At 37.0% G+C, this 26,548-nt stretch overlaps 1 protein-coding gene across 1 annotated transcript; it reads left to right on the top strand.

Annotated features, from left to right (window-relative positions):
• Positions 1-5,574: 5,574 nt before the first annotated feature.
• Positions 5,575-25,840, top strand: LOC108440879 (cytosolic phospholipase A2 gamma-like). The gene is made up of 14 exons (XM_017720051.2): positions 5,575-5,628; positions 7,977-8,001; positions 8,096-8,204; positions 9,925-10,067; positions 12,280-12,481; positions 14,381-14,486; positions 14,612-14,752; positions 16,941-17,018; positions 17,164-17,319; positions 19,320-19,463; positions 21,390-21,476; positions 23,220-23,374; positions 24,465-24,630; positions 24,745-25,840. The coding sequence occupies exons 2-14, from the start codon at positions 7,979-7,981 to the stop codon at positions 24,915-24,917; spliced, it is 1,683 nt and encodes a 560-aa protein (XP_017575540.1). The 5' UTR covers positions 5,575-5,628; positions 7,977-7,978; the 3' UTR covers positions 24,918-25,840.
• Positions 25,841-26,548: the final 708 nt, after the last annotated feature.

Here is a 26,548-nt window from a genome sequence, read left to right as displayed (position 1 = left end):
CACACTTTTGATATGGGGAAGTAACGTAAAAGGGCAGGGAGATGTCATATATATATATATATATATATAGTTAGTAATAAGAGTAAGAGCGCACTGTTAGCTGCTACCGTGTACTACAACTTTATGACACTGTATTGCTTTAAGGCGCTAGACTGCTTTATGGTAGATGAAAACCGCGAGCTGAGGGCACCGTGTGTTATGCCCATGCCATGCCAGCCTTGTTACTGTTGTTCTGCTAAATAAAGACACTTTATAGAATTAAACCATCACTCGATCATTCTACAAAGGTAACAGAAGGACCCAGAGTGAGTTGCCATTTAGCGATGTGGTTAAAGCTAAAAAGTCTAAACGAGAACGGAGACGAGCTAAGGTGCGCGGTACCAAAATTACGGAGCCTGTAGCGGTAGCAGACCTCGGCTCTGGCCTGACGAACCCTAGCCTTGCGGAGCTGCAGAAGAACGATACAACCTTACAGTCATTATTTCTCAAAGCAGTGCAGGGTACACTCGACAGAGGGAGTTTGTTTGTCATCAGAGATCAGATTTTGTATAGGCAGAAAGGGGAACAGGAGCAGCTAGTAGTGCCGATCTAGAGATCTTAGAGCAGAGGTTTTAAAAATGGGACATTCTGAACAGTGGGCGAGCCATATGGGGAAAGCCAAAATGTTAAGCCGCATTTTGGCGAGGTTTTATTGGCCTGGGCTTCACTTAGATGTCGTAAGTTATTGCTGCTCGTGCCCACAATGTCAGTTAACAGCCCCATCGAATAAATCAGACAGTGCCCCTTTAATTTATCTGCCAATAGTAGATTAACCTTTTTCACGAATAGCGATGGACATTGTAGGCCCCTTGCCCCGTAGCCATTCGGGTAATAGGTAAATCCTCACTTTGTGTGATTACGCAACCCAGTATCCAGAAGCGTTTGCTTTACGTAACGTAAAGACCAGGCAGGTGGTTAACGCTCTTATCCAGCTGATCTCACGGGTAGGAATACCCCGAGAAATTTTTACTGATCAGGGCACTAACTTTACATCAAAGCAGCTTAAAGATGTTTTTAGCTTGTTGGGCATTAAGGGCTTGAAAACCACGTACCATCCGCAAACTGATGGTCTCGTGGAACGATTTAACAAGACGTTGAAGGTGATGTTGAGGCGTTTTGTGAAAGAGTCAAAACACATAAAACACACAAAGTGACCAGTTGTAAACAGGGTCCAAGTTTCCAAACAGAAGGGCATCAGCGATAGATTCAGAGAGAGGCGATGGGTTCTTTGTGGCACAATTGTCAAAAAAGTCAACTGTGTCCTGAAGGTTCTGTTCAGCTTATGGATAAAAACAGCCAGATTTTCTACATTAAAATGAACCTTCAAACAGCTAATGCACTGTTTCTGCAAGTGCAAGTTTGGGTTCCATCTGTGTTATTAACACTGTTTACATTAGGCCTGGTTAGACTTTGATGGGTTTTGTTTGTGGGATGGGCTCATTATTGCAGGCTTGTTTTCACTCAAGAGAATTTCTCGGGTACTGTTGATTGCGCCATTCAACAGCCTTTCTCCAATGTGGGGAAAACAACTACTTGTACAAACAAGACATATTTCTTGTATGTCTTCCAGGATGCAATCACAAGTTGTTTCCCAACATATTGTTGAATGGCACAAAATGCTAAAGGGATATAGATGACTCACCAAATTCTCTCTTGGGTTAGTCACAAACATAGTAATGCAATTACACACGGCAGAATTTCCCAGGAGTTCTACTTCCTAGAATATTTTTTATTTACATTCTTTATTGCATCAGTAACATTTGGCACCTGTACAGGTGAGAGTAGCTGGAGAAAGTAAAGCTCCACTGGATTCAGCCTCCACTCCCAGATAATTTATCCAAACCTCAGATCTTGTAAGCAGAAACAGACAACACTTTAAACTGAGCAAAAACAGAATAAAGAATGACTCCTAAGTAACATTAACTACATGTTAAAAATGTGATTTCTCAATATTGCTGCACTTAGTTGATTTTTTTTGTTAAGTTTGTCTCACACTAATATTCTGAACAAGAAAAATGCATTCATAAGAATGTCACACTGGTCTGTTGTGTTTTATCTAAATACCAAATCAAACTATCATTGTAAAACAAATTTTCACAAACCTGCTGATTTCTAAGTGACATTATAGCCTCGACATGTATAAACATTTTTATGTTGTACTGTTTCTGCAAATGCCGGTTTGAGTTCCATCTGACTTATTAACCTTGTTTACATTAGACTTGGCTACGTTTGTCAAGTTGGTAAAACTGAAGGCTGTGTAAAAATATTTGGCAACATTTTCTATTAATACCATGTCTATGAGCATCTATAAACAAATTCATAACATATTATAATACATTCATAAAGCATTATAAATGTGGCTAAATATTTTTAAAATGAATTATACTTTATAGGCATAATTTTTATGCATTATGAATTGTTAACTTAATGCATTGTAAGTAGTGTTATATATTTCTTAAGCATGGCTAGAAAGTATAATGCATTTTTATAAATATTAATAGCCATGTTTATGATGCTGTATAATTGTATGATAAAAAGTTATGAATTATGTGGGGATGGGATGGTGTTGGGTAAGGTGAGAATGGGGAAGGGGCAGAAAGGTAGGGGTGGGTATAGTGTTGGGTAATGTGGGGATGAGAAGGGGATGATGTTTAAGCACATGGAGTTGAGATGAGGATGGTTTTAAAGTGATGTGGAAATGGGAAGGGCCTGTGTTGGGTAATGTGAGGATGGGTGGGGATGGAGATGTGGCACACAGAGTATGGTGTTGTGTAATGTAAGGGACTATGACTGGGATGGTGTTGGGTAATTGGGTGGTTGGGATTGTAATGGTGAATGTGGGCATGGAGTGGGGATGGTGAAAGATGTTGAGAAGGGTTAAGGAGAGAAAAAAATTCCAGTCAAGTATGGGATAGACACAGGAAAGTACTGTATGTACTATTAAAGTCTGTACTATTTGTTCAGGACACCAATGTATTAGACTGTACATTGCAGATTCTCTGTAATCTTGTTACCAATGTTCATCAGATGTTTTTCTGCAACGTTTATGATTTGAATAAATCTTTAAGCCCCAACATGTCATGACTACTATTTATTTCCTAACTATTACTACTAATACTACTACTGCATTAGTAGTATAATAATTTTGCAGGCAGTTTGACCAGAGGAGGATTGGTCCCTCTTGTGAGCCTTGGTTCCTCCTAAGGTTTCTTCCTCAGCTCTGAGGGAGCTTTCCTTGCCAGTATTGCCCCCTGGCCTGCTCACCTGGGGGTTTTATATTTCATGCTAAAACTTTGTCTTTACTGGAATTCTGTCAAGCTGCTTTGTGACAACATCAGTTGTACAAAGTGCTGTACAAATGAATCTGATTTGATTTGATTTAAGTCTTTTGACAAAGCTAGTTAACCCTTAACTAGGCCAACACAACACAAGGCCAACACAAAAAAGCATCTATTTTAGCTATTTAATCTACTCTTCTCTAATCATAATATGATTTTTCAACACAGTTGTTGCACATAATTTGTGTGTATAGAACTTGATCTAACAGGAAAAAAAAACTTTTTAAATGTGTTTTTAATGTAGTTTGTTGTTTCTCAAACTGATCCAGAAAAGCACAGCAATAACAATTTTACATGGATCAACAGTGATAAACACTTTAATGATGTACCGTTTTGATTGAAGAACTAAATTAAGTCAAATTAAGTCAAATTATGATATCAGCAGGTGACAGGTCTGGACTGCAGGCAGGTCAGTTTAGCACCTGCACTCTTTTAATACAGAGCTATGCTGCTGTAATACATGCAGAAAGTAGCTTTCCATTGTCTTGTTGAAATGGGCGAGGCCTTCCCTGAAAAAGATGTTGTCACCAAGTGGATTAATGCACCCTTATACCATCATGAATACTAGCTTTTGAACTGTGCACTGATAACAAGCTGAGTGGTCTTTAGCCCGCAAGACACAGTGTCCATGATTTCCAAAAAGAATTTCACATGTTGATTCGTCTGACCACAGGACTCAATTCCACTTCACCTCTGTCCATTTTAAATGAGCTCAGGCCCAGAGAAGGCGGCAGTGTTTCTGGATACTGTTTATTTTTCTTTGTGTTTTAGAGTTTGGATGCAGTGACAAACTGTTTTCACAGACAATTTTATGTTGAGAAATGTTGTTCTTCAATTGTTGCACTATTTGCTCGTGCAGTCTTTCACAGTGTGGTGAACCCCTCCTCATCTTTACTTCTGAAAGACTAAGCCTCTCTGGGATGCTTTTTTTATACCCTGTCATGTGACTGACCTGTTGCCAGTTAACCATCAGGTGTTCCATTTTTAGCATTGCACTACTTTACCAGTCTTTTGTTGACCTGTCCCAACTTTTTTGGAAAGTGTTGTTGTTATCAAATTCAAAATGGACATATGTCTTTCAAAAAACAATAACATTTCTCAGTTTTTGATATGTTGTCTTTGTACTATTTTCAATTAAATATAACGTTACATTTTGTTTTTATTGACATTTTGCACAGCATCCCAACTTTATTGGAAATGGGGTTGTAAATTGAATTGGAAATTTTTGGTAATTGGTAACATAGAATTTTTTGTTCATTTTAGTTTCCTGTTATGTTGAAGCAGAAAACATCCTTTTAAGCAGTAAGAGAATGAGCATCCAGCTGGCTGCAAAGCACCACTGTCAGCACATGTGTGCAGTTTTATGGCATGCACGGGTATTCTTGGTAATTTCTGGAGAATGCGGGAAGCACATTTATTAAGAAAATAAAACCCTTTGTTTTTTTAAATTGTTAATATTCAATATAGAAGGCATATAAATATAATATAACTTAGTCTACTCAAGTCTTTTGTAAGCAGTGTTAATAAGACAGCATTTGCAGAATCAGGACCAAACTGGTTGAGGGCTTATTCTGTAGAAATGGCAAGAGAAGACTAGGCAACAGTTTTACTTAGTGATTAGCAGGAATATGTAGCTCAATTTATTTCATAATATTAGTTTGGTTCAGTATTTAGATTTACAAAACACTGATCTTCTGCATTTTTCTAGTTCAAAATTGTACTTTAAGACACAAACTAAAGAAAAAATAATATAATGCATATATATTTTTAATGCAACAACAGTGTTGAGAAACACATTATTATTAGGGAAGAATTGATTAAATTGCTAAAATAACCACTTTTTTTGCTCTAGCCTTAACTAGCTTTGTAGAAGGAAGTTGAACAGTAAACATATGATTGATTTGCAATCAATGCTACAAAGATGTTTTAGCTTACTCTGTGTAGTAACCTAATGAGCAAAAAGGCACAGTACTGATGGTACAGTGTTGTTCAGTATCATATATTTCTCTGGTTTTGCTTATTCTCTTGTATTAATTTCCATGCCCACCACACTCACTCAGTATGAATTAATAATTTCAAAAGAAAGTCATGAAACCTGTTCCACTGTTATTGCGAAATTTTGCCCCAGTCCAATGTCAAATATTTCATCCTACGTCATGTCCTCTCATGCACACTCACTATAAATTCACAGCCTCTAGAAAGCCCTCATAGTTTAATGTTTGCTTAAGGACTTCAGCATCTACAAGTGCAGGTATGTACTTTTCATTGGTCTATTTTATGCTGGCAGCAGTTATCTGCCACTCACCTAGTTAAGAATGACCAATAAAATCCTCTTCAAATTATATATATATATATATATATATATATATATATATATATATATATATATATATATATATATATATATATATATATACAGTGGGTTGCAAAAGTATTCAGCCCCCTTGAACTTTTCAACCTTTTGCCACATTTCAGGCTTCAAACATAAAGATATGAAATTGTAATTTTTTGTGAAGAATCAACAACAAGTGGGACACAATTGTGAAGTGGAACGAAATTTATTGGATATTTTAAACTTTTTTTAGAAATAAAAAACTGAAAAGTGGGGCGTGCAATATTATTCGGCCCCTTTACTTTCAGTGCAGCAAACTCCAGAAGTTCAGTGAGGATCTCTGAATGATCCAATGTTGACCTAAATGACTGATGATGATAAATAGAATCCACCTGTGTGTAATCAAGTCTCCGTATAAATGCACCTGCTCTGTGATAGTCTCAGAGTTCTGTTTAAAGCGCAGAGAGCATCATGAAGACCAAGGAACACACCAGGCAGGTCCGAGATACTGTTGTGGAGAGGTTTAAAGCCGGATTTGGATAGAAAAAGATTTCCCAAGCTTTAAACATCTCAAGGAGCACTGTGCAAGCGATCATATTGAAATGGAAGGAGCATCAGACCACTGCAAATCTACCAAGACCCGGCCGTCCCTATAAACTTTCAGCTCAAACAAGGAGAAGACTGATCATAGATGCAGCCAAGAGGCCCATGATCACTCTGGATGAACTGCAGAGATCTACAGCTGAGGTGGGAGACTTTGTCCATAGGACAACGATCAGTGGTACACTGCACAAATCTGGGCTTTATGGAAGAGTGGCAAGAAAAAGCCATTTCTCAAAGATATCCATAAAAAGTCTCATTTAATGTTTGCCACAAGCCACCTGGGAGACACACCAAACATGTGGAAGAAGGTGCTCTGGTCAGATGAAACCAAAATCGAACTTATGTTTGGCGTAAAAGCAATACAGCTCATCACCCTGAACACACCATCCCCACTGTCAAACATGGTGGTGGCAGCATCATGGTTTGGGCCTGCTTTTCTTCAGCAGGGACAGGGAAGATGGTTAATATTGATGGGAAGATGGATGGAGCCAAATACAGGACCATTCTGGAAGAAAACCTGTTGGAGTCTGCAAAAGACCTGAGACTGGGACGGAGATTTATCTTCCAACAAGACAATGATCCAAAACATAAAGCAACATCTACAATGGAATGGTTCACAAATAAACGTATCCAGGTGTTAGAATGGCCAAGTCAAAGTCCAGACCTGAATCCAATCGAGAATCTGTGGAAAGAGCTGAAAACTGCTGTTCACAAACGCTCTCCATCCAACTTCACTGAGCTCGAGCTGTTTTGCAAGGAAGAATGGGCAAAAATTTCAGTCTCTCGATGTGCAAGACTGACAGAGACGTACCCCAAGCCACTTGCAGCTGTAATCACAGCAAAAGGTGGCGCTACAAAGTATTAAAGCTAGGGGGCTGAATAATATTGCACGCCCCACTTTTCAGTTTTTTATTTCTAAAAAAAGTTTAAAATATCCAACAAATTTCGTTCCACTTCACGATTGTGTCCCACTTGTTGTTGACTCTTCACAAAAAATGTCAATTTCATATCTTTATGTTTGAAGCCTGAAATGTGGCAAAAGGTTGAAAAGTTCAAGGGGGCTGAATACTTTTGCAACCCACTGTATATATATATATATATATATAATGACCAAAACAGGCATATGTTATATAGTCTTTCAGCGTGATTAAAGCATGATTAAATTCTACTATTTCATTCATTACCAGTAAAAAAAATCATTCATTATGCATTCATTTGTTATCCAAGTTTTTCTGTAGTAAAAATGTTATCCACCCAGGTAGAAATGGCATAGCCAGTCTGTTGATTTAAAGGTCTTGAATCATCTGCTTTTAGCTTGTATCATATATAATATAAATATAGTTATGAAAGCTAAAATCAGAAACATGCACACTGATAATGAACATGGGCCTAGAATACAACCCTGTAGAACACCATAATGGTATGATTTTACGATGATGATATGAGTTTGACAGAGACTAAATACATTCTTCCTTTAAGATATATATTAAACCACTTTAAAACAGTCCTTTAAATACAGATACGTATAGATTACAGTTTGGATGAACTTTATGTCAACATCAAAGAAACCATACACATATGAAAAAAAAATATTTCAGAAATACATAAATCACAAATAAATTTTACAAAATCTCACATTTTCTCTTTTCAACTCCTTTTTTCAGACATGGACCAGATGAATTCTGAAAGGTATTTTTTTTTTGCTGTAATAAGGTATTACCTGTTTATTACTTCTACTACAGACTTTTCAACTTAAACCATTATTGTGCAATGTGTGTGGCAGTGATGTGAGAATTGGTCACTCTCTGAGTGAAGCAGAGAGGCAGCATTTGGCCCAAAGGAGAAAAACTGTTCTACAATGCCTGAAGCACCTTGGAATATCCTGCAGTGAGGTAAATCATATTCATCAACATATAACCTTCAGGGCCAGATTTAAGAACCATGTGTATTGTCATTTGCACAGAGACGATATTGTCCGGATGACACACTTTGAGGCAATTTTCATTTGTATGTCTTTTCTGTTAGAGTTAGAGTCTTTCATTTGTGTTAATATTAAAAAATATGCAATTTTACTTATTAGTTTACATAAGCAAAACACACCAGGATGCTAATTTGTATAATCTCTAATCTCCTCCTTTAAAATCTAAATCCAGTAAGTCAGGCATACTAAAACATAGGTGACTTACTGTGGACAAGCAAAAAAGCTTCTGTGTTTCTGTGTACACAAAATGTATTAGGCCCACTGCAAACATTTAGTGAATCTGAAATACCATGCTACAATTAACTATTGTGTAAAATGCTATGATGCTGCTATTATTGTTATATAACCCTGTTTTAAAAAAGTTGGTATACTGTGCAAAATGTAAGTAAAAACAGAACGTAATGATGTGCAGATCATTCATACCATAACTGCAAATCATTCATGTCATAAATGCAACCAGTTTAAAGACAACATATCAAATGAGAAATGTCATTGCTTTTGATGCCAACAACACATTTAAAAAACGTTGGGACAAAGGCATCAAAAGACTGGCAAACTTGTATACTGCTAAAAACACTGTATAACTAATTAGGTTCATTGTTAACAGTTTTAACATGGTTGTGTATAAAAAGAACATCCCAGAGTCTTTCAGAAGTTAAGATGGGGAGATGTTCACCACTCTCTAAAAGGCTGTGTCCACAAATAGTGTAAGAATTGAAGAATAATATTTTTGAATGTAAAATAGCAAAGAACTCTGGGATGTTATCATCTAAGGTACATAACTTCATTAGAAGACTCAGAGAGTCCAGAGAAATTTATTTATGTGTAAGACGGAAAATCAATATTCGATGGACATCATCTTCAGGCCTTCGTGTGGCACTGCATTAAAACTAGACGTGATTCTTTATTATATATCACTGCATGTGATCAGTCATGGGCTGGAGGTTAGGGAACCGGCCCTGTGACCGGAAGGTCGCTGGTTTGATCCCCAGCACCAACGGTTCATGACTGAGGTGTCTTTGAGCAAGACACCTAACCCCCAACTGCTCCCTGGGTGCTGTGGATAGGGCTGCCCAAAGCTCCGGGCAAGTGTGCTCACTGCCTCCTAGGTGTGTGTGTGTGTTCACTAGTGTGTGTGTTTTGTTTCACTGCCCAGATGGGTTAAACGCGGAGGTGAAATTTCCCCGTTGTGGGATTAATAAGAGTCTCTTAATCTTAATCAGGAACAATTCTGAAAACAATAGTCTTTGAATACACTTCATTGGTGCATCTGCATATGCAAGTTAGAACTGTACCATGCAAAGAAGAAGATATATATAAAATGGAACCAGAAACAATAAAACAATAAAATTTATCAGTTTCAATATTTGATATGTTGTCTTGGCACTATTTTCAGTCAAATGCGGGGTTCAAATAATTTGCCGATCACTGCATTCTCATTTTATTTATATTTTGTGCAACATTTTTTGAAATGGTATAGATAATTTCTTATTTGAGTTTGTAAGTTTACTCTGAACTAGATGCATTATGAAAAACTACATTAGTATAGCAACACTTTTAATGTGTAATGCAATAGAAGCACAGCTGTTGTTTGTTTCAAGTGTTTAGGTTTTGTGTTTTAATGATTACAGGATAAGATGCCTAACATCGCAGTGCTGGGCTCTGGAGGTGGTTTGAGAGCTATGATTGGACTGCTGGGGTCACTGTGTGAGCTGAAAAAAGATGGACTGCTGGACTGCATCATGTACCTGTGTGGAGTTTCAGGATCTACCTGGTACTGATCCATACCATATATTTCTATTAGTTATTTAGGTCCATACATTTACACTAAATAATACTATATTTTAAAGAATACATATTTAGGCTTTATGAAGTGGTTTATGTGCTTTACAGTGGATGGTTCAGTTTGTAGCCAGGCATGCTGTTTATTATTAGCTTACTTTGTTGATTATGTACAGAAGATAATGATAGATGGTGACACTATGCTAAGGCTGCTTGAAATCATATATAGTATATTATATATATATATATATATTATATAATCAGTATAATATCAGTAGATGTGAATGTGATCATTGAATGTGACCCTTTTCATAGCTAAAATAACAAGTTTGATGTTTACAGTGGATATCATGCAGTTGGTTTGTTTATCTATTTGGAAGAAATTTGAGGAAATATAATTTTCATCTAATCATGGTAAGCAAATATTCTCCAAATACTGCTTTTTAAAGCAGTGGAATTTAGCCAGAGTTAGCATCAAAGTCCCATGTCTTCATCCCTTTTATCCAGACAAATTATATATTTATACAATTTTAAAGATGTGGCATTTGGTTCATACAGATTTGCTGCTTGTGATCGTTTGAGAGTGTCCTGTTTTTCTATGTCCTGAATAGAAAACCAATTTCAGCCTCATCTTTCTAGCTTTGATGCAGTTGATAAATATTACATAAATCACTATCAAGATGGTTCATCCAAAGCATTTCTTCATCACACATTATTTGGATGGTCCACTATAGTCTTCAAATACTTAAATCGTTAACAAACTTTCTGCTATATTCAGTTGATTATTAACAACATTGTGGTTAGGATTGAGGGAAGTTAGGGTTAGGTTTAGGGTTAGAAGTAGGGATAGATTTAATAAACTCTTTCACACTGAACTTGTAGGGCAGTTGCATGTAATAGATATAGTATTTAGTTGAAGGTTACTTATAAACAGACTGAGCATTTCCAAAGCATCTACAGTGGACCATCCAAATAAAGTTTACCCATTACTTTACTGGGCTCTCTGACTGATAAAAATTTACCTACTTTCATCATTGTGTAAAGTTAGCCAATGAAAAAGTTGAACTCTTTGTATTTATTGCATTTACATAGAGGGTCATGGGAAGTGGGGGCGCTGAGGGTGCAGCAGCATCCCCAGATTTCAGGGTGGGTTAGATGCTACTTCTTAAAATGACTTTTAAAAAAAGGACTGAACTTGAAACTAATGGGAATGACCTATATCTGCTTGTTTTAGAGTGGATTTTGTATTTTTGCTTTGTGTTTATTTTAAAAAACAGCAATACCAATGCACACCAAATTGCTTTTCTCGCCCTCTGCTGGCTGCTTTGGGGGCACTTCACTAAAACACATGGAGGGAGTGTGTGAAAGAGGCAAAGTGTGTAAAGAGCAATAGACAGTTTCTGAGCTCAAAATCAGCATAGCTTTTTTTTTACTTTACATACATTTTATCAACCTTTATCTCTCCAGCTTGGTGTGTGTTTGAGTGTGTGAATTTGTTACCATGTCTCACATCAGCAATGTGATTAAACATCACTCAACTCATTTGCACAAAGTTCAAGAGAGAAAGAACCTAGGGTGTAAGATCAAAACTCACTTTTTCCTTCTTACCTTCAAGGCTTCTATAAATTTCCCTTTAGTAAAGATTCCCTTTGCATGTGATAATTTCATCTTTGAAAAGTGCTTCCAATGTTGACTCTTGTTTCAGCAAGTGTTTGTTTTTGCCCTACAGTTCTAAAACCAGCCCATGTAGTTTTCCTAGCTAAGGAAACTGAGATGGGGTGGAGTAAATAAGTACATAAGTATACACAAGTATACTTATGCTGATGTCATTTCTAAAACATACAACTTATTATGTTCAGCAAGTTTACTAGGTGTATTAGTAAGCATTACATCGGTGAATGCAGTTTAATCACAAGCACAACTGTAAAATATAACAGCTTTTCTCATGAACCTTTGGTTTGAACTTCTTCTTCTACTTCTTTCCATAATGCTCATGAACATGGAACAGAACACAAATTCATGGACATATGCTGGGAAAACTGTTAAAAATGTTATTAAAGTGTTTCACAATTTATCCATAACTGTGATGCTCTGGAAAAGAATCTTCAATTTGTAGTTCATGGTGAGAAGCATTTTTGCTCATTGTGGAAACTTTTTTTGTGTATTAATAACACAAAACATGTTTCCCCGTCTGTTCTCTGAAGGTGCATGGCATCATTATATAAAGAACTGGGCTGGTCCACCAAACTGGAGACTGTGAAAGAAAACATTGTCAAAAGGCTTGCTGACGGCAGGGTCAGTTTTTTGAAGCGGGGTCTAAAACTGACAAAATATTATTCAGAAAAAGACAATTTCAGCCTGACGGATGTGTGGGCAGCACTGATTGTGTCTCACATGGTGAAAGAGGTAAGAATAAATCATAACTCGCCATACTTTCACGCAAATCCACATAAACATTGGTTCAAAAAAATAATGTAATATTTAAAGAGTTCTACTTTTCAGTTCTGGTATTAACTCAAAGCTGGTCCTGACCTCTCTGGGCTCTAAACTAAATTATGAGATGGTCTCCTGCCATGTAAACCATTTGCAATTGCCATACAGCCACACTTGGCAACCCAGTCAGTCTAAGAATAAGTATCTATAGTGCTATTATGAGTTTTATCAGCTACATATGCCAATTCAAACAGGCTCCCCCAGATTTTCATTTGTAATGTTTTTAAAAATATTATGTAAATTTTCTGTAAATTTTATAAAATAGTCTTTATACTATAGCATGGCTGAATATTTGGTAGTGTTTAGAGAGATGCATCTATGTTGTCCAGTTAATCAACATTTTTTTAATGATTTAATATTTAATTAACAGTCAGTGTCAGCCTGTTGCTTTCCATTTCACTTTAGTTGTAAGTAAACCTTGACCGAGACACTAGATAATCATTGTTCTGTTTTAAAACAATGTCCACCTATCAGGACCTTTTCATTTTGCCCACTTCTGGACCAGTTTGGGCTCCACAGAGGCAGCTGTTGCAAAGTGCAAGTTTCATTTCGTGCACACACATATAAACACGTGTTTATGTGCAAAGCAGTTATCCTTTCTCAGCTGCTGCGTATAAATACAGGTTGCCACATCTTTGCAACCTGTTGCCACAGGTTGTGTTCATCAGATGTAATAAATAGTTGTACTTCAGTCTTACTTTTTTGTTAATTACTTACTTTAAACTTGTTGAGAAGAGAACACACGAGAGATTTGATGTACTGTAAAATTAGTGGCAAGCTAATAACAGCGACTACAACAAGCTGTGCAAATTATATACATTTCTAAGTGGTGCATTTGTGTATTGCTGGTGAAGGCCGTACCACTCTGAGAATGCCTGATCTTGGAAGCTAAACAGTGTCGGGCCTGGTTAGTAGTTGGATGGGAGACCACCTGGGAATATCAGGTGCTGTTTTTAAGTTGGATTGGGGCAGTCATGAGCTGGAGGTTAGGGAACTAGCCTTGTGACTGGAAGGTCGCTGGTTCGATCTCCTGAGCCGACAGTATGTGGCTGAAATGCCATTGATTGAGGCACCTAACCCCCAGCTAGCATCCCTTGGCACCATGGATAGGGCTGCCTACCACTCTGGGCAAGTGTTCTCACTGTCCCTAGTGTGTGTGTGCATTCACTAGTGTCTATCTGGTGTTTCACTGCATGGATGCGTTAAAATGCAGAGGTGAATGCTGCACTTCATTGCCTTTGTACCTGTACTTATAGATAACCTTCTCAGCATTCTTGAGTGATTTGACCACAAACAAAAAAAGGATAACCAATGATTTTGTCATACATTAGGTAAAGCCAGCACTGCTATTTTTATGGAAAACAGCATTTCAAATAAAAAGGAATGACTCTGATTTGTTTGCTAGAATGTAGATTGAATCTCAAGTATGCTAGCTAGCACATTAGCTAATCTAACTTTAAGTTCTGTAAGTTATAGTTCACACTACTTTAACTTTTACTAATACCTGAGCTGGACTAGCTATTACATTAGCTACCTGCTATGCACACTACTAGTGTGCAATTACAACTGTATTGCTTCTTTCCTTTAAACACAACATTTATTGTGTGTAGCATTTCATTTCTGTTCATCAGACTCTTCATGTTTCACTAGTATCTTTTTTTATTAATAATGAAAGGCTAGCTATGTGAAGTTGTGCTGATTATGTCATCTCTAATGGAAAAAAATATAAATGGCATTACAATAGAAAACAACACAAAAATCTGTGGTCCCAAACTTTTTGACCCCACTGTCTGAATGTTCTGTATTTCACAGATTGATGAACACAGACTCTCAGAGCACAGGGGCAACTACACCAAGGACCCGTATCCCATTTACACTGTCATTGACAAGCAGTGTAAATATGACAAACTGAATGCAGGTAATTTATTGTGTGTGTGTGTGTGTGTGTGTGTGTGTGTGTGTGTGTGTGTGTGTGTGTGTGTGTGTGTGTGTGTGTGTGTGTGCGCGTACGGAAAAATTTAATTTTTTTTTTTTTTTTTATAGATCCTTGGTTTGAGATCACTCCAGATGAGTCAGGTTATTCTCTCACTGGAGCCTTTGTGGATTCCTCCTATTTGGGAAGTCAGTTTGAGAATGGAAAGAAAATGTCTGATCAGCCTGAGACTGACATGCTGTACCTACAAGGTAACAAACCCCATGTTGCAAACATATCAGAATTAATAGGTCACCAGTCATTTTTTAAAAAATAGAAAGACAAATGCATCACAAATCTAGAACACTTGTTCAACAACAATACGCTTATGAGTTTTCAAGAATTAGTTGAGAACTTCGGTGTTGAGGAAAACCAATATTTCAAATATGACCAGTTAAATAAAAGCCAATCTTGATGTAACTATAAATGATCTCAATCCACCTGTGATTATTATCTGTAAAGATATTTTCATAATAACCATCTACTGTAAAGTTAGCAGGTTTTCCTATTGTCACAACCTTCGTGTTCTCATTGTGAGCTGAACACATTCTCTCTCTCTTTTTCTTATAATTTCTTATAGTCTTTCTTATGTTTCTGATTTCCTACTATCAGTCTCATCACCATATGAAAGGTCGTTGACATTTTGGCATTTGGTACTTTACAGGCTGGTAATAAGGGGGTAATAATATAATAATATTATGGTAACTTGCTGTAATAATAATATACTAGTAAAATATTGGTCACAAGCCATGCTACCCTAAATACGGCATGCTATTCATTAATAACTAATATGTTAAGATGAAGAAAAATTGTTGTATAAGTATAAACGTGGCGTGTTTTGAGTTTTTAACTAGTTTCTGAAGATATGATGAGACAAAAAAACTGGGGGGCTGGTCTCATTGAATATTCATCACCCCTAAAGCTCTGATCCTAGAACCACCCCTGGTTTGGTCTGTAATTTGTAACAGAGTAACAGTATTTTATTAACAGGTAACACAGAAGAAATGTGTGGTGTTGCATCTTTCATCCCTGATTCTGTGTGTGATTCAGTATGTTTACCTCATTTACTCCTGAGTAATTACACTCACTTGTAGTTGAGCCCACGTGTTAAAGTAATAGTACATCCATAGAAGATAATTGTTATTATCTTAATTGTTATTGTCTGTAATTGTTATTAATGAAATTATATTGTATCAAAAGGAAAATGTTCATTTTATGAAAAAGTCATTTGAGTTTGTAACATTATTTACCATTGCATATTCAATTAATAACTGTTACAATTACTAACGTATTATTTAGTTACAACTAGAATATCAACATGTCATTTTAGGCCAGTGGATCTTCTTACCATTAATATACAGGTTTATTGCTGTTTTGCTACTGCTACATTACTGTTACTGTACTGGTACTGTTACAATGACTTATTAATTGGTGAAAACTAGAAAATTAGCAAGTAATTGTAACTATAATGTTGACATATTATTACTCACTTAATACCAATGTGTCTACGTTCTACTGATCTGTCTTTCACTTCTGCTTATCGTATTAAATATTAAACATGTAGATTAAAGAAGTATTCCTACCTACTTTGCTGAATGGCCATCATGACTGAATGACTGTTGTGACTGAATATTTCAATTGCAATGTCACTTAATGTACGTGAGGCACTGTTAGCCCTTTGGAGCCCTTTGGGGTCAAAAAGCATTAAAAATAGTTTGACATCAATGCAAACACATTTTCTTATTCTGTGTATGACTGGCCTTATAATTAGCAAAGTATTGAACAACAGATCATCAAAATTCTTGTGAAAGACAGACGCATTGGCAAATCGCTGAGAGAGAATGAGGTGCTTTTGGTAACAAATTTAGATGCACCAGACCTGAAATTTCACTTTACACAAAGCCTCGTTTGCATACATAAAAATTGCCTTTATTTCAAGAATGTTAAAATGTTAAAAAGGCTGTTACTAAACAATAGATATTCACATTGCCTTCAAGGAAACTTAATATTGGTACATCAGAATAAATAACTTTTTTAACGTACACCTACACCTGTGTAGCATTACTGAGTCAGGAGAAAAAAGTGCTAAAATGTGGCGTGCATGTGCTGCTGCATTCATCCTGAAATACTCATTTAGAAGTGAGAGATGTGGGGTCCCATTTTCACAAGTTTTTCAAACCAAGTCATAGTTCTACAGAGTCGGAGAACTGAGAATGTTTGGACTGTGGGCTTATATAATTGGTGTTGTGACCATCTAATAGTGTAGTCAGTGGTGAGGAATGTTCAAGACTACGTTTAATCCATTTACAAGTTTTCTCGCTGCTGTTATTTGTTATTATTATTTAATTGTATTATTTTTATTTATTTTATTTTGTTATTATTTGTTTGGAATTTGTACAGGTCTATGTGGCAGTGCCCTCGCAGATATGGAAGAGAACCTTAAGTACCTCTATGAGGCACTAAAACACCTAATTACAGGTATGAACCTCTCTCTGTTTAACAATCTTCTCATTTATTCCAGTTTTATTGAGTCTAAATCTTTTTGTTAATATAAAATGAGGTTGTGTTGTGCAAGGTTTAAACAAAAACTTTATTTATTTTTTTGGCATTTTTCCCTAACTAGACAAAATAGGAAGCAAAGAAGAGAGTCACGAACCACAAACACCAGATGTGAGCAGTAGTAGCAAGGTGCTCTTAACACTTGTGGAACTGAATCTTTGTGTGTTAAGAAAGGAGGATCCTACAGTTTACCTCCAAGCCATAAAGAAGCTGCTGAAAGGTTGTATTCACCAACACACACATGATAGTCTAACTGCTTATTCTCTTATCACCAGTTTGAACCACTTACCCTTTTGATCTTTCATTCAAAATACTAACAACGTCTAGAACTTTATTTAAGGTAAAATGACTGAAAGAAAAAAATAATCTTGTTATGAACTAAATATTTTTCTTAAATTTATGTATGTCACAATTTTTGTCACCCCCAGGCATTCTTAAGAGTGAAATCATAATATATCCCCATTCATATTTTCCATTCATATTTTATGGTAAAGTTCACTTGAGTGATTAGGGATACCTAAATGATGAGTCATGACCTGTTTAACTATGGAATATATATGAAATGAAACACAAGCCAAATTCCCTCAGTCATCCATCATTATGCAAATTACCAGAGAATACAGCACATATGTACAACAAAAGGTTGCTGAGTTGCACAAATCAAGAAATAAGGAAATAGCTAAACAGCTGAAAATCCACTATTTCCAATATCAGGATATAAATGAGGAAGTTGAAGTCAACTGAAGACAATAAGAATCTGTCAGGAAGAGGACGTATGCCTATACTGACCACAGTGAGGAGGATGGTTCAAGTGGATGAGGAATCACAGGTCAATCAAGGATAACAGATGGGGAATTGCAAAAATCACTTGAGGTCTTGGGGTCAGAACATCTCCCAAACTATAATCAAACACCACATATATAACCACAAATTGATGATGGATCTGTGATACCGTAGGCTTGCTTTGCTTCCAAAGGCCCTCGACAGTTTATTTGGATACATAGAATCACAGACATACCAGGAGAAATAAAATCAAAATCTGACTGCCTCAGGCAGGAAGCTCAAACTGGGCAGGCCAGAGTTTGGATCTTTCAGCAGGATCAATCCTTGTACTTCAAATAAGATTTATGTTAATATTTTGTTAATGTTTTCCCCATGTTTACCAGGGGTGCCAATACCTGTGGAGAGCACTTTATATATAAATAAATAAATATAAGAGCACTGACTGAGCAGCTTTCTGTAGCGCTTAACAAAGTTGTAGAACACTTGTTTAGAGATCCTGGATCTTGGATCTCACCAGATTTTTGGGCTAAACACTCCTGATATTTACAGAAATTCATCATCCCACTGATTTTCACTAAAGCCCCTTGAACACTAGCAGAAAATCAGCCCCAAAGCATGCTCCACCACCATATTTGACAGTGTGTAACAGAGGCAGATGGAAACAGACACTTGCAGACGAGGCTGGAGTTAAGAACTTTAATATCAAAGGGTTGATCCAAAAGCACTGTCGAAAAACCAAAACAAGTCAAAAACCAGAAATCCAAAACAAAGTAAAAGGGCAAGGTCAAAATCAAGGTCAAGAACGAGAAACAGGTCATACACAAAAAAGGGCAAATAAACATCAGAGAAATGCTCAGTATGTTCACCATGGAGACAATACTTTGCAATGATTCGTTGAAAACAGGCAGTTTATATACATGGAGAAACAGATGTGTTTAATCAGAAATTCAGTGATGCAAAGCATTGAAGTTGCAATGTGAATTGGTTGGAGTCCAGGGTCATGTGACAAAGCGAGGGGTTCTGGGAATTGTAGTCTGAGATGGTCAGCTGTAGTTTAAGCCGGGCCAGACAGTGACGCGACTCAGTGGGTTTCAGAAGATTTTCTTTTTTTTTTGGTCTCATCTGTGCAGTTCTACAACCTTCTGTCTCATTTGAGAGGACAGCTTTCTGGTTCAACCCATATTGATGGATGACAAAGGGATTTTAACTGGGTGCAACCTCACATTTATACCCCAGAGGAACTGGAAATAGTGATGAATTTCTCCAAAAATTCTTGAGGAACATTTGAATCATATGAGGGGTGCCAATAATTCTGGAGTTTATTGTATATTGTGTGTGTGTGTTTGTGTATGTGTGTGTGTGTGTGTGAGAGAGAGAGAGAGAGAGAGAGAGAGAGAGAGAGAGTATACTAAAACATCTCTCTCTCTTTATATAAAGATGGTGAAGCAGGACAGAGGACTTTTTCGCTAGTGAAGCGGATGACATCAGAAGAGACGATCTCCAAAACAGAGTTGAAGGATTTAAACCTGCAAGTATGCAGTTCTGTCAATCAAACTTTTGAGGCGCAGAGATTTGGGGATCGTAAGTAGAACTTTTATACCGATACATTTAACAAATATTACACCTCAGACTATTCTGTTGATTTAATTATACCAACTTACAAACCTAGTCTTAGTTCTGCATGTGCATTTCACTGAAACAGTTTTATATATCTGATATATATATATCTTTTCTTGCATATTTTCTTTTTCCTTTTTTCTACAAAGGTATTTCAGTTAATTTGATAATCCTGTAATGTTGTAATAAGAAAGACATTCAGTGATTCAGATTCAGATTCAGATTCCTTTATTGATCCCAGGGGGAAATTGCAGTTGTTACAGTTGCAGCCATTTATGTAAAAATAAACACTTTACTAATAATTTAAGACAATATAGAGAAATTTACAGTATGTACACAAGAGTTAAGTACTTATGAATATAGTAAGGTGGTGGTGATTGTGATAGTAATATGAAACATCAGGTATAAAGCAGTTACAATTATTTAACTTATTTAAATTAGTTAGTGTCCTTCTGAGTTATTGCACACACAGTTGTTATTATTGCACATATGAACAGTTTCATGTTGAGTTTTGTGAATCACACACTGAGGGAGGAGTTATAGAGTTTGATGGCCACAGGTAAGAATGGCCTCCTGTGGTGCTCTGTGGTGCATTTTGGTAGAGTGAGTCTTGAGCTGAATGAGCACTTGTGTCTCATCACCGTGTCGTAGAGTGGGTGGGAGCCATTGTTCATAATGGCCTTCAGCTTAGACAGCATCCTCCTCTCCGACACGGCCGTCAGCGAGTCCAGCTCCTCACCCACAACATCACCGGCCTTGCGGATCAGTTTGCTGAGTCTGTTGGCATCTGCCACCCTCAGCCTGCTTCCCCAGCATGCAACAGCATAGAGGATAGCACTCGCCACCACAGACTCATAGAAGATCCTGAGCATAGTCCGGCAGATGTTGAAAGACCTCAGGTGCCTCAGAAAATAGAGACGAGTTTGGCCCTTCCTGTAGAGGGCGTCAGTGTTCTTAGCCCAGTCCAGTTTATTGTCAATATATACACCCAGATATTTGTAATCATCCACAGTGTTCACACTGACCCCGCTGATGGACACAGGGGTCACCGATGCCTTGTCCCTCCTCAGGTCCACCACCAGTTCCTTTGTCTTTGTCACATTGAGCTGCAGGTGGTTCCGCTCGCACCATGCGACAAGGTCCTTCACCGATACAGTTAGTATCAGCTTTGTAGGTGTAATTGCACATAAGAGCAGTGTTGTCAAGCATTTGCACCTCAACCTAGATTTAGGATTAGATTTTATTCTAGATCTTTTTCTTTATGAGTCTTAACAAAATCAATGACCTTCTTGACAGCTGTAAGCGCATGTTTCAAATACAAGTGAGCAGGACAACTAATATAATCAAGAGCTATAATAACAATTTAGTAATACAATACTGTACTGTAATTTGATAAAACAGCTTTTACAAATTTTCAGTAGTCTACTGGTAACTGTACTGAGAACAATTCACTGTAAAAATCTCAGTTGTGGGAAGCATTTCAATGACTTTATCAGTATTTGAAGTCCAAAGGCAGAATATATTTGTCATGATTGGCCCCTCCCGGTCCTGTCCATGTGTTCGTGTTTTGTTTTGGTCTAGTTCACATGTTTTCTTTGTTTTGTTTTCCAAGTCTGGCCCCTTGTTTTGTGAGTCCTGTTATCACGTGTTAGTGTATATATTCTTGGATTTGTTTGTTTGTTTGGTTGTATTTTGTTATGTCTGACTCTCGTGGTCTTGGTATTGATTATTGGAACCTGAACTGGCTCGACCATGACCCTGGATATGCCCACAATAAAAGTTGCTTATCTCAGCGCTCCTCGCTCCATGGCGTTACAATATTAGAAATCTGGAGTTAACTGTTTTTTAAAATGTATTTATTTATTTTTTTATTTAATCTTATTTCATCAGAATTTTGGCCTGCCATTGTGAAAGCCATCGAGAAAGCTACACATTGGAACTGGGGTACGACTTATGACTACCTCTACAAAATGAACGGTGAGAAACTACAATATATGTTAACTATTGTTATGTTAACTACAACATAGAGTTATACACAACCAAAAAAAGTAAAAAACAATAAAATTTCTCTGTTTCAACATTTCATATATACTATTTTCAATTAAATATAGGGTTTAAATTATTTGCACATCATTGAATTCAGTAACATTTTGCACAGCATCCCAACTTTTTTGGAAACTGGGTTGTAGAAACAGAAGTACACAGGGGACGATAAAGAGGGAGGTTTGGCACATACAAGAAGGATACTGCACATGCTAGACAAGCATGGCAAACAACAAGTAACAATAAATAAAGAAGTGGCACCAAACAGTACAGGTGTTTGGCAGTAAGGAATTAGGAAGATGGCAGTAATAACACTGCATTATGAATATACAGTGTAGCAAGTTGTAGTACAATGTAAAACACTACTGGTGGCCTAATACTGTATACAGTAACAGTATAACCCTGCAATATGTAATATATACAGGTACATCTAAAACAAATTAGAATTTTTGTAAAAAAGTTTTACATTTTTGTTCATAATGTAATTCAAAAATTTAAACTAAAAGGAATTGTATATTCATTACACGTAAATTGACATATTTCAAGCATTTTTTGTTTTAATGTTGATCAGTATGGCTTATAGGTCATGAAAATCATTATTTTGAGTATTGTTTCGAAGCATATTAATGGAAAGTTGACTGGAAGGAGAAATGTAGTAGACAAAGGTGCACGAGTAACAGGGCTGACCACAGCCTTGAGATAATTGTCAAAAAAAAGTTGACTCATGAACTTGGGGGAGCTTCACAAGGAGTGGACTGAGGGTTGGTGTCATTGCATCAAGAGCCACCATGTGCAGACATCTCCAGGAAAGGGGTTCTTTTCAGCTGAAAGCAAATTTGCATTTTCTTTAGAAATCAAGGCCCAAGAATCTGGAGGAAGAATGGAGAGGCACAGAATCCAAGGTGTTCTGTGTGAAGTTTCCACAGTCTGTGGTGTTGGTCCACTGTATTTTATCAATTCCAAAGTCAACACATCCGTCTACTAGATGATTTTAGTCTACTACTAAATGGTTTGCTGACCATAAGATGACAGTGCTTGACTGGCCAGCCAACTCTCTGAAATTGAACCCTAATATTATCAGTAGGAAAAAGTTGAACATTTGTGTATTGTATGCCCTGTTCTGCTTGATCTCATGAAATATTTTAATAATTTGAGATACTGGATTATAGCCAGATAAGCCATACTGATCAAAGTGAAAACAAAATTTCTGAAATGTCACTTTACATGTAATGATTATAAAATATAATAGTTTACCTTTTTTAATAAAATTTTGAACAAAATGAACTTTTTCACAATATTTTTTGAGATACAGTTAATCAGTGTTAGCTGTATGGCCTGGGAAAAGAAGCTGTTCCTGAGCCAGGTGGTGCACACAGTGATGCTCCGGAAATGTTTACCAGAGGGAAAGTGGAATAATGGGGTGTGAATTGGGTGGAGCGCATCCGAGATGATAAACTGAGCCCTCACCCAACACTGGGGTGTATAAATGTCCAGAACTTGTGGAAGGTCTGTGTCTATGATTCTGGAAGCAGTTCTGACAGTTTTTTTGTAGGAGTCTGAGATCCTGGGCAGTCAAGAAAATAGGAGTGGAAAAACACAATTAATAGATGAACAGAATAATTAACCCATATGGCAGCTTTAAAATAATTACGGCGTATTGCTTGACTGTGTCAACAGTGGAAGACGTCCATTCCAGTGTCCTTGACTCAGAGAAGAGAGAATATGAAGATGCTGGACTGTTACTCAACTCACCTTATTTCTCAGTGCTGAGAAAAGAACGAGACATCGACCTCATCATTTCTCTTGACTACAGTGCAGGAAATCCCTTTGAGGTACTTTACACACACACACACACACACACACACACACACACACAGTGAAAACATAATATTGTGTAATCTTGGTCATATAGAGCTTGGGAATGTGATGTCATGACAGTGTTGTATGAGTGATCTGCCCCTGTGGCAGGGTTAGTCAATCTAGGCTGGTTCTGAATAGTTTAATGAATCTTTCTTTCTAACCTGGGTTCCTTAATTTTGTCTGATCTGCAGCCCGTGCACCTAGTAAGTATTTGCAGAGCTGACTAGCATGAGGATATACATCACTATCATACCAAACATCAGAGCAAAATCAACGAAAACAGAGATAAAATCTCAGCTTTGTAAAGAGGTATTAACCAGGGGTGGCAAATTTAAGAGTAAGAGCACTGTTACTGTTACTGAAGAATCAATGCTTGTAAGTTTTTGTGTAACTGAGTTAAGTTTTTGTTTATCTGCCATCACAAACTGAATCTTTTTTGTGATTTAACTTTAATCATTCTTTTATTATACTGAACATTTATCAAACATTTCTTAGTTCTATTGACGAAAGCTATATCGCAATAATTATCATTAACATTTTAGTGCCCAGGCCTAGATTCAATTTGTCTGTTAATTGTCCATTGTTAGCTTACTAAGGTGAAATACGCACAGTGTAGATCTATCTTTCCTTAGCACTTGAACCTATTGTTTGTTCAATCAGCTTCAAAGGCAAAGTCTATGAATAATATATCTTATTTTGTAATAATCCCATGATATTAAGGGGTTAAGTTACATATCAGTATTAAGATCACAGTGGGTAACTGAACAAGCTGTCAGTAAAGTAGTTAATGGACTACACAATGCAGAGAAAAAACAAAATAAACTAAATGAAATACTTTGAATAAAACAATGCAAAGAAATTTTATTTTAGGTGCACAAAAATATTTTACATCAGTTCAGTCCTGACCAACACTTCACATCAACTTCTGTCATTTAAACTTTAAAGTAAACAAGTCATTCCTGGGTTGATCAGCAAAAACATATTCTTGAATTCATATGATTATATCAGAGTATGTTTGTTGGGGTTAGAAGTAAAAAGAGTTGCCTTTTTTCTTTTTTGCAGACGGTGCTTCGTGCTGCTAAAACATGCAAAGAACTTCACATTCCTTTCCCTGAAGTTGTTGTACCAGCTGAAGATAGAGAACCACAGGACTTCTATGTGTTTAGAGGACACAGCAAAGCTCCAACTGTGATCCACATGCCTCTTTTCAATGCTGTCAACTGCAAAGGTAACTGCAGCAAACATTCTTGTATATAACTGGTTTCACTGTAATGTTAGTTTAATGTATAGATTATCAAGTCTCAGAAATGCAGCAGTGCTCTAAACATGTCTGTTTCCTCAGGAGAAGTTCAGAAGTGGAATAACACATATTCCACTTTTCAAATGAGCTACTGTCGTGAAATGATCACAGCTCTTATGAAGAAAGCAGCTGAAAACATCAAAAACAACAAACACAAACTGCTCAAGGAGATTCAAAATGTCATAGATGGGAAGAAATCTTCCAAGCTTGGATAAATCCAACTGATGTGTGAAGAAAAATCACACTTCAAAAAATCTACATTCTTTAAAAATGTTCCAAATATCAGTCTTTTTGGACCTGATTAGTCAGTAGGTTCTTTTCATGTGTTGGACAAATAACAAATAATAATCATTTTGGGTGTATCTGGCTTATATCTGCTTCATAATATCAGCTTTGGGTGCTTTTGTCTATCATTTTGATTTCACTTTGTTTCACTGGGATTGAAATCTGAAAGAACTGAAAGTGTGGAATGTGTCTTTCTTGCCTTTGAGATCATAAAATCATACATGATTTCTAAACAAAACAAAAAATATTAAAATTAACTCAGTAATTTCATATCAAGCAAAAAGAGTTTCTTTTTCTTCCTCATGTTTCTTTTTCTTTCTCAATATCTGTGAGTCCTTTATTGCATAAGGTATGTACAGCATATGTCTGGGGTTGTGTTTGAATTGACTTTTCACATTTACTTTATGCCGGGCTTTATTTATGTTAACTATGTTAATGATCAATATCATATCAATGTAGTAACCACATACTAACAAATAGTGTAATGATCATTAATGATCCCCTGCTCTAGCCATACACTTTGTCTCACCCCTGCCCTACCAGTGCTCTTCTCCTTCTGTTTCAACCATTGGCCTTTCAAGTATTCTGATGAGAGCTATTTGTATAGTGAGGCAGGGGGGAGTTGAGGGGGAAGCATGAGATATGCGCTGGCTCAGCACGAGGTAAGGGGAAGTGTCGGTTCATCTGACAACTGTAAGGGGGGGGGGGTTTAAATCTAGGGCGTGTAAATCTAACCACTAAAGGTACAAAAGCAAGATACGCTGAGTATACTTTGAGCATTTGCATCTAGACTATGTTCTGTGTGTTATTGCTCCCTTGCTGCAAGAATACAAGAATAAAGACTTCAAAGACATCAGTGATCTCAGGCTGATTATTTAAAAGAATTTTTCTGTCAATCTGCTTCACAATTGTTCTTGATAAGTACTGCACAACATTTAAAATTCATTATTAAAAATCAATTACAAGGCAACAGTAAAGTCTTTTCTAAATGCATAATGTTCATTAGGAAGTAATGTATGTGTATATATATATACACTGCTCAAACAAATAAAGGGAACACTTAAACAACACAATATATCTCCCAAGTAAATCACACTTCTGTGAAATCAAACTGTCCACTTAGGAAGCAACACTGATTGACAATCAATTCCATATGCTGTTGTGCAAATGGAACAGACAACAGGTGGAAATTATTGGCAATTAGCAAGACACACTCAATAAAGGAGTGGTTCTGCAGGTGGGGACCACAGACCACTTCACAGTACATTTCTGCTTTCTGGCTGATGTTTTGGTTACTTTTGAATGTTGGTGGTGCTTTCACACTCGTGGTAGCATGAGACGGACTCTACAACCCACACAAGTGGCTCAGGTAGTGCAGCTCATCCAGGATGGCACGTCAATGCGAGCTGTGGCAAGAAGGTTTGCTGTGTCTGTCAGCATAGTGTCCAGAAGCTGGAGGCGCTACCAGGAGACAGGCCAGTACACCAGGAGACGTGGAGGCCTGTAGGGGGGCAACAACCCAGCAGCAGGACTGCTACCTCAGCCTTTGTGCAAGGAGGAA

This window comes from Pygocentrus nattereri, chromosome 1, assembly GCF_015220715.1.
Source record: "Pygocentrus nattereri isolate fPygNat1 chromosome 1, fPygNat1.pri, whole genome shotgun sequence".
In the NCBI taxonomy this organism is placed as follows: Eukaryota; Metazoa; Chordata; class Actinopteri; order Characiformes; family Serrasalmidae; genus Pygocentrus; species Pygocentrus nattereri.
This window is presented reverse-complemented; position numbering and strand designations above follow the sequence as displayed.

Bases quoted from the DNA above. Each gene is read 5' to 3' on its own strand.
- LOC108440879 (XM_017720051.2), top strand. From the start codon at position 7,979: ATGGACCAGATGAATTCTGAAAG. The intron at 8,205-9,924 runs GTAAATCATATT...TAATGATTACAG, and splicing joins TTGGAATATCCTGCAGTGAG to GATAAGATGCCTAACATCGC. The intron at 24,631-24,744 runs GTAACTGCAGCA...CTGTTTCCTCAG, and splicing joins CAATGCTGTCAACTGCAAAG to GAGAAGTTCAGAAGTGGAAT.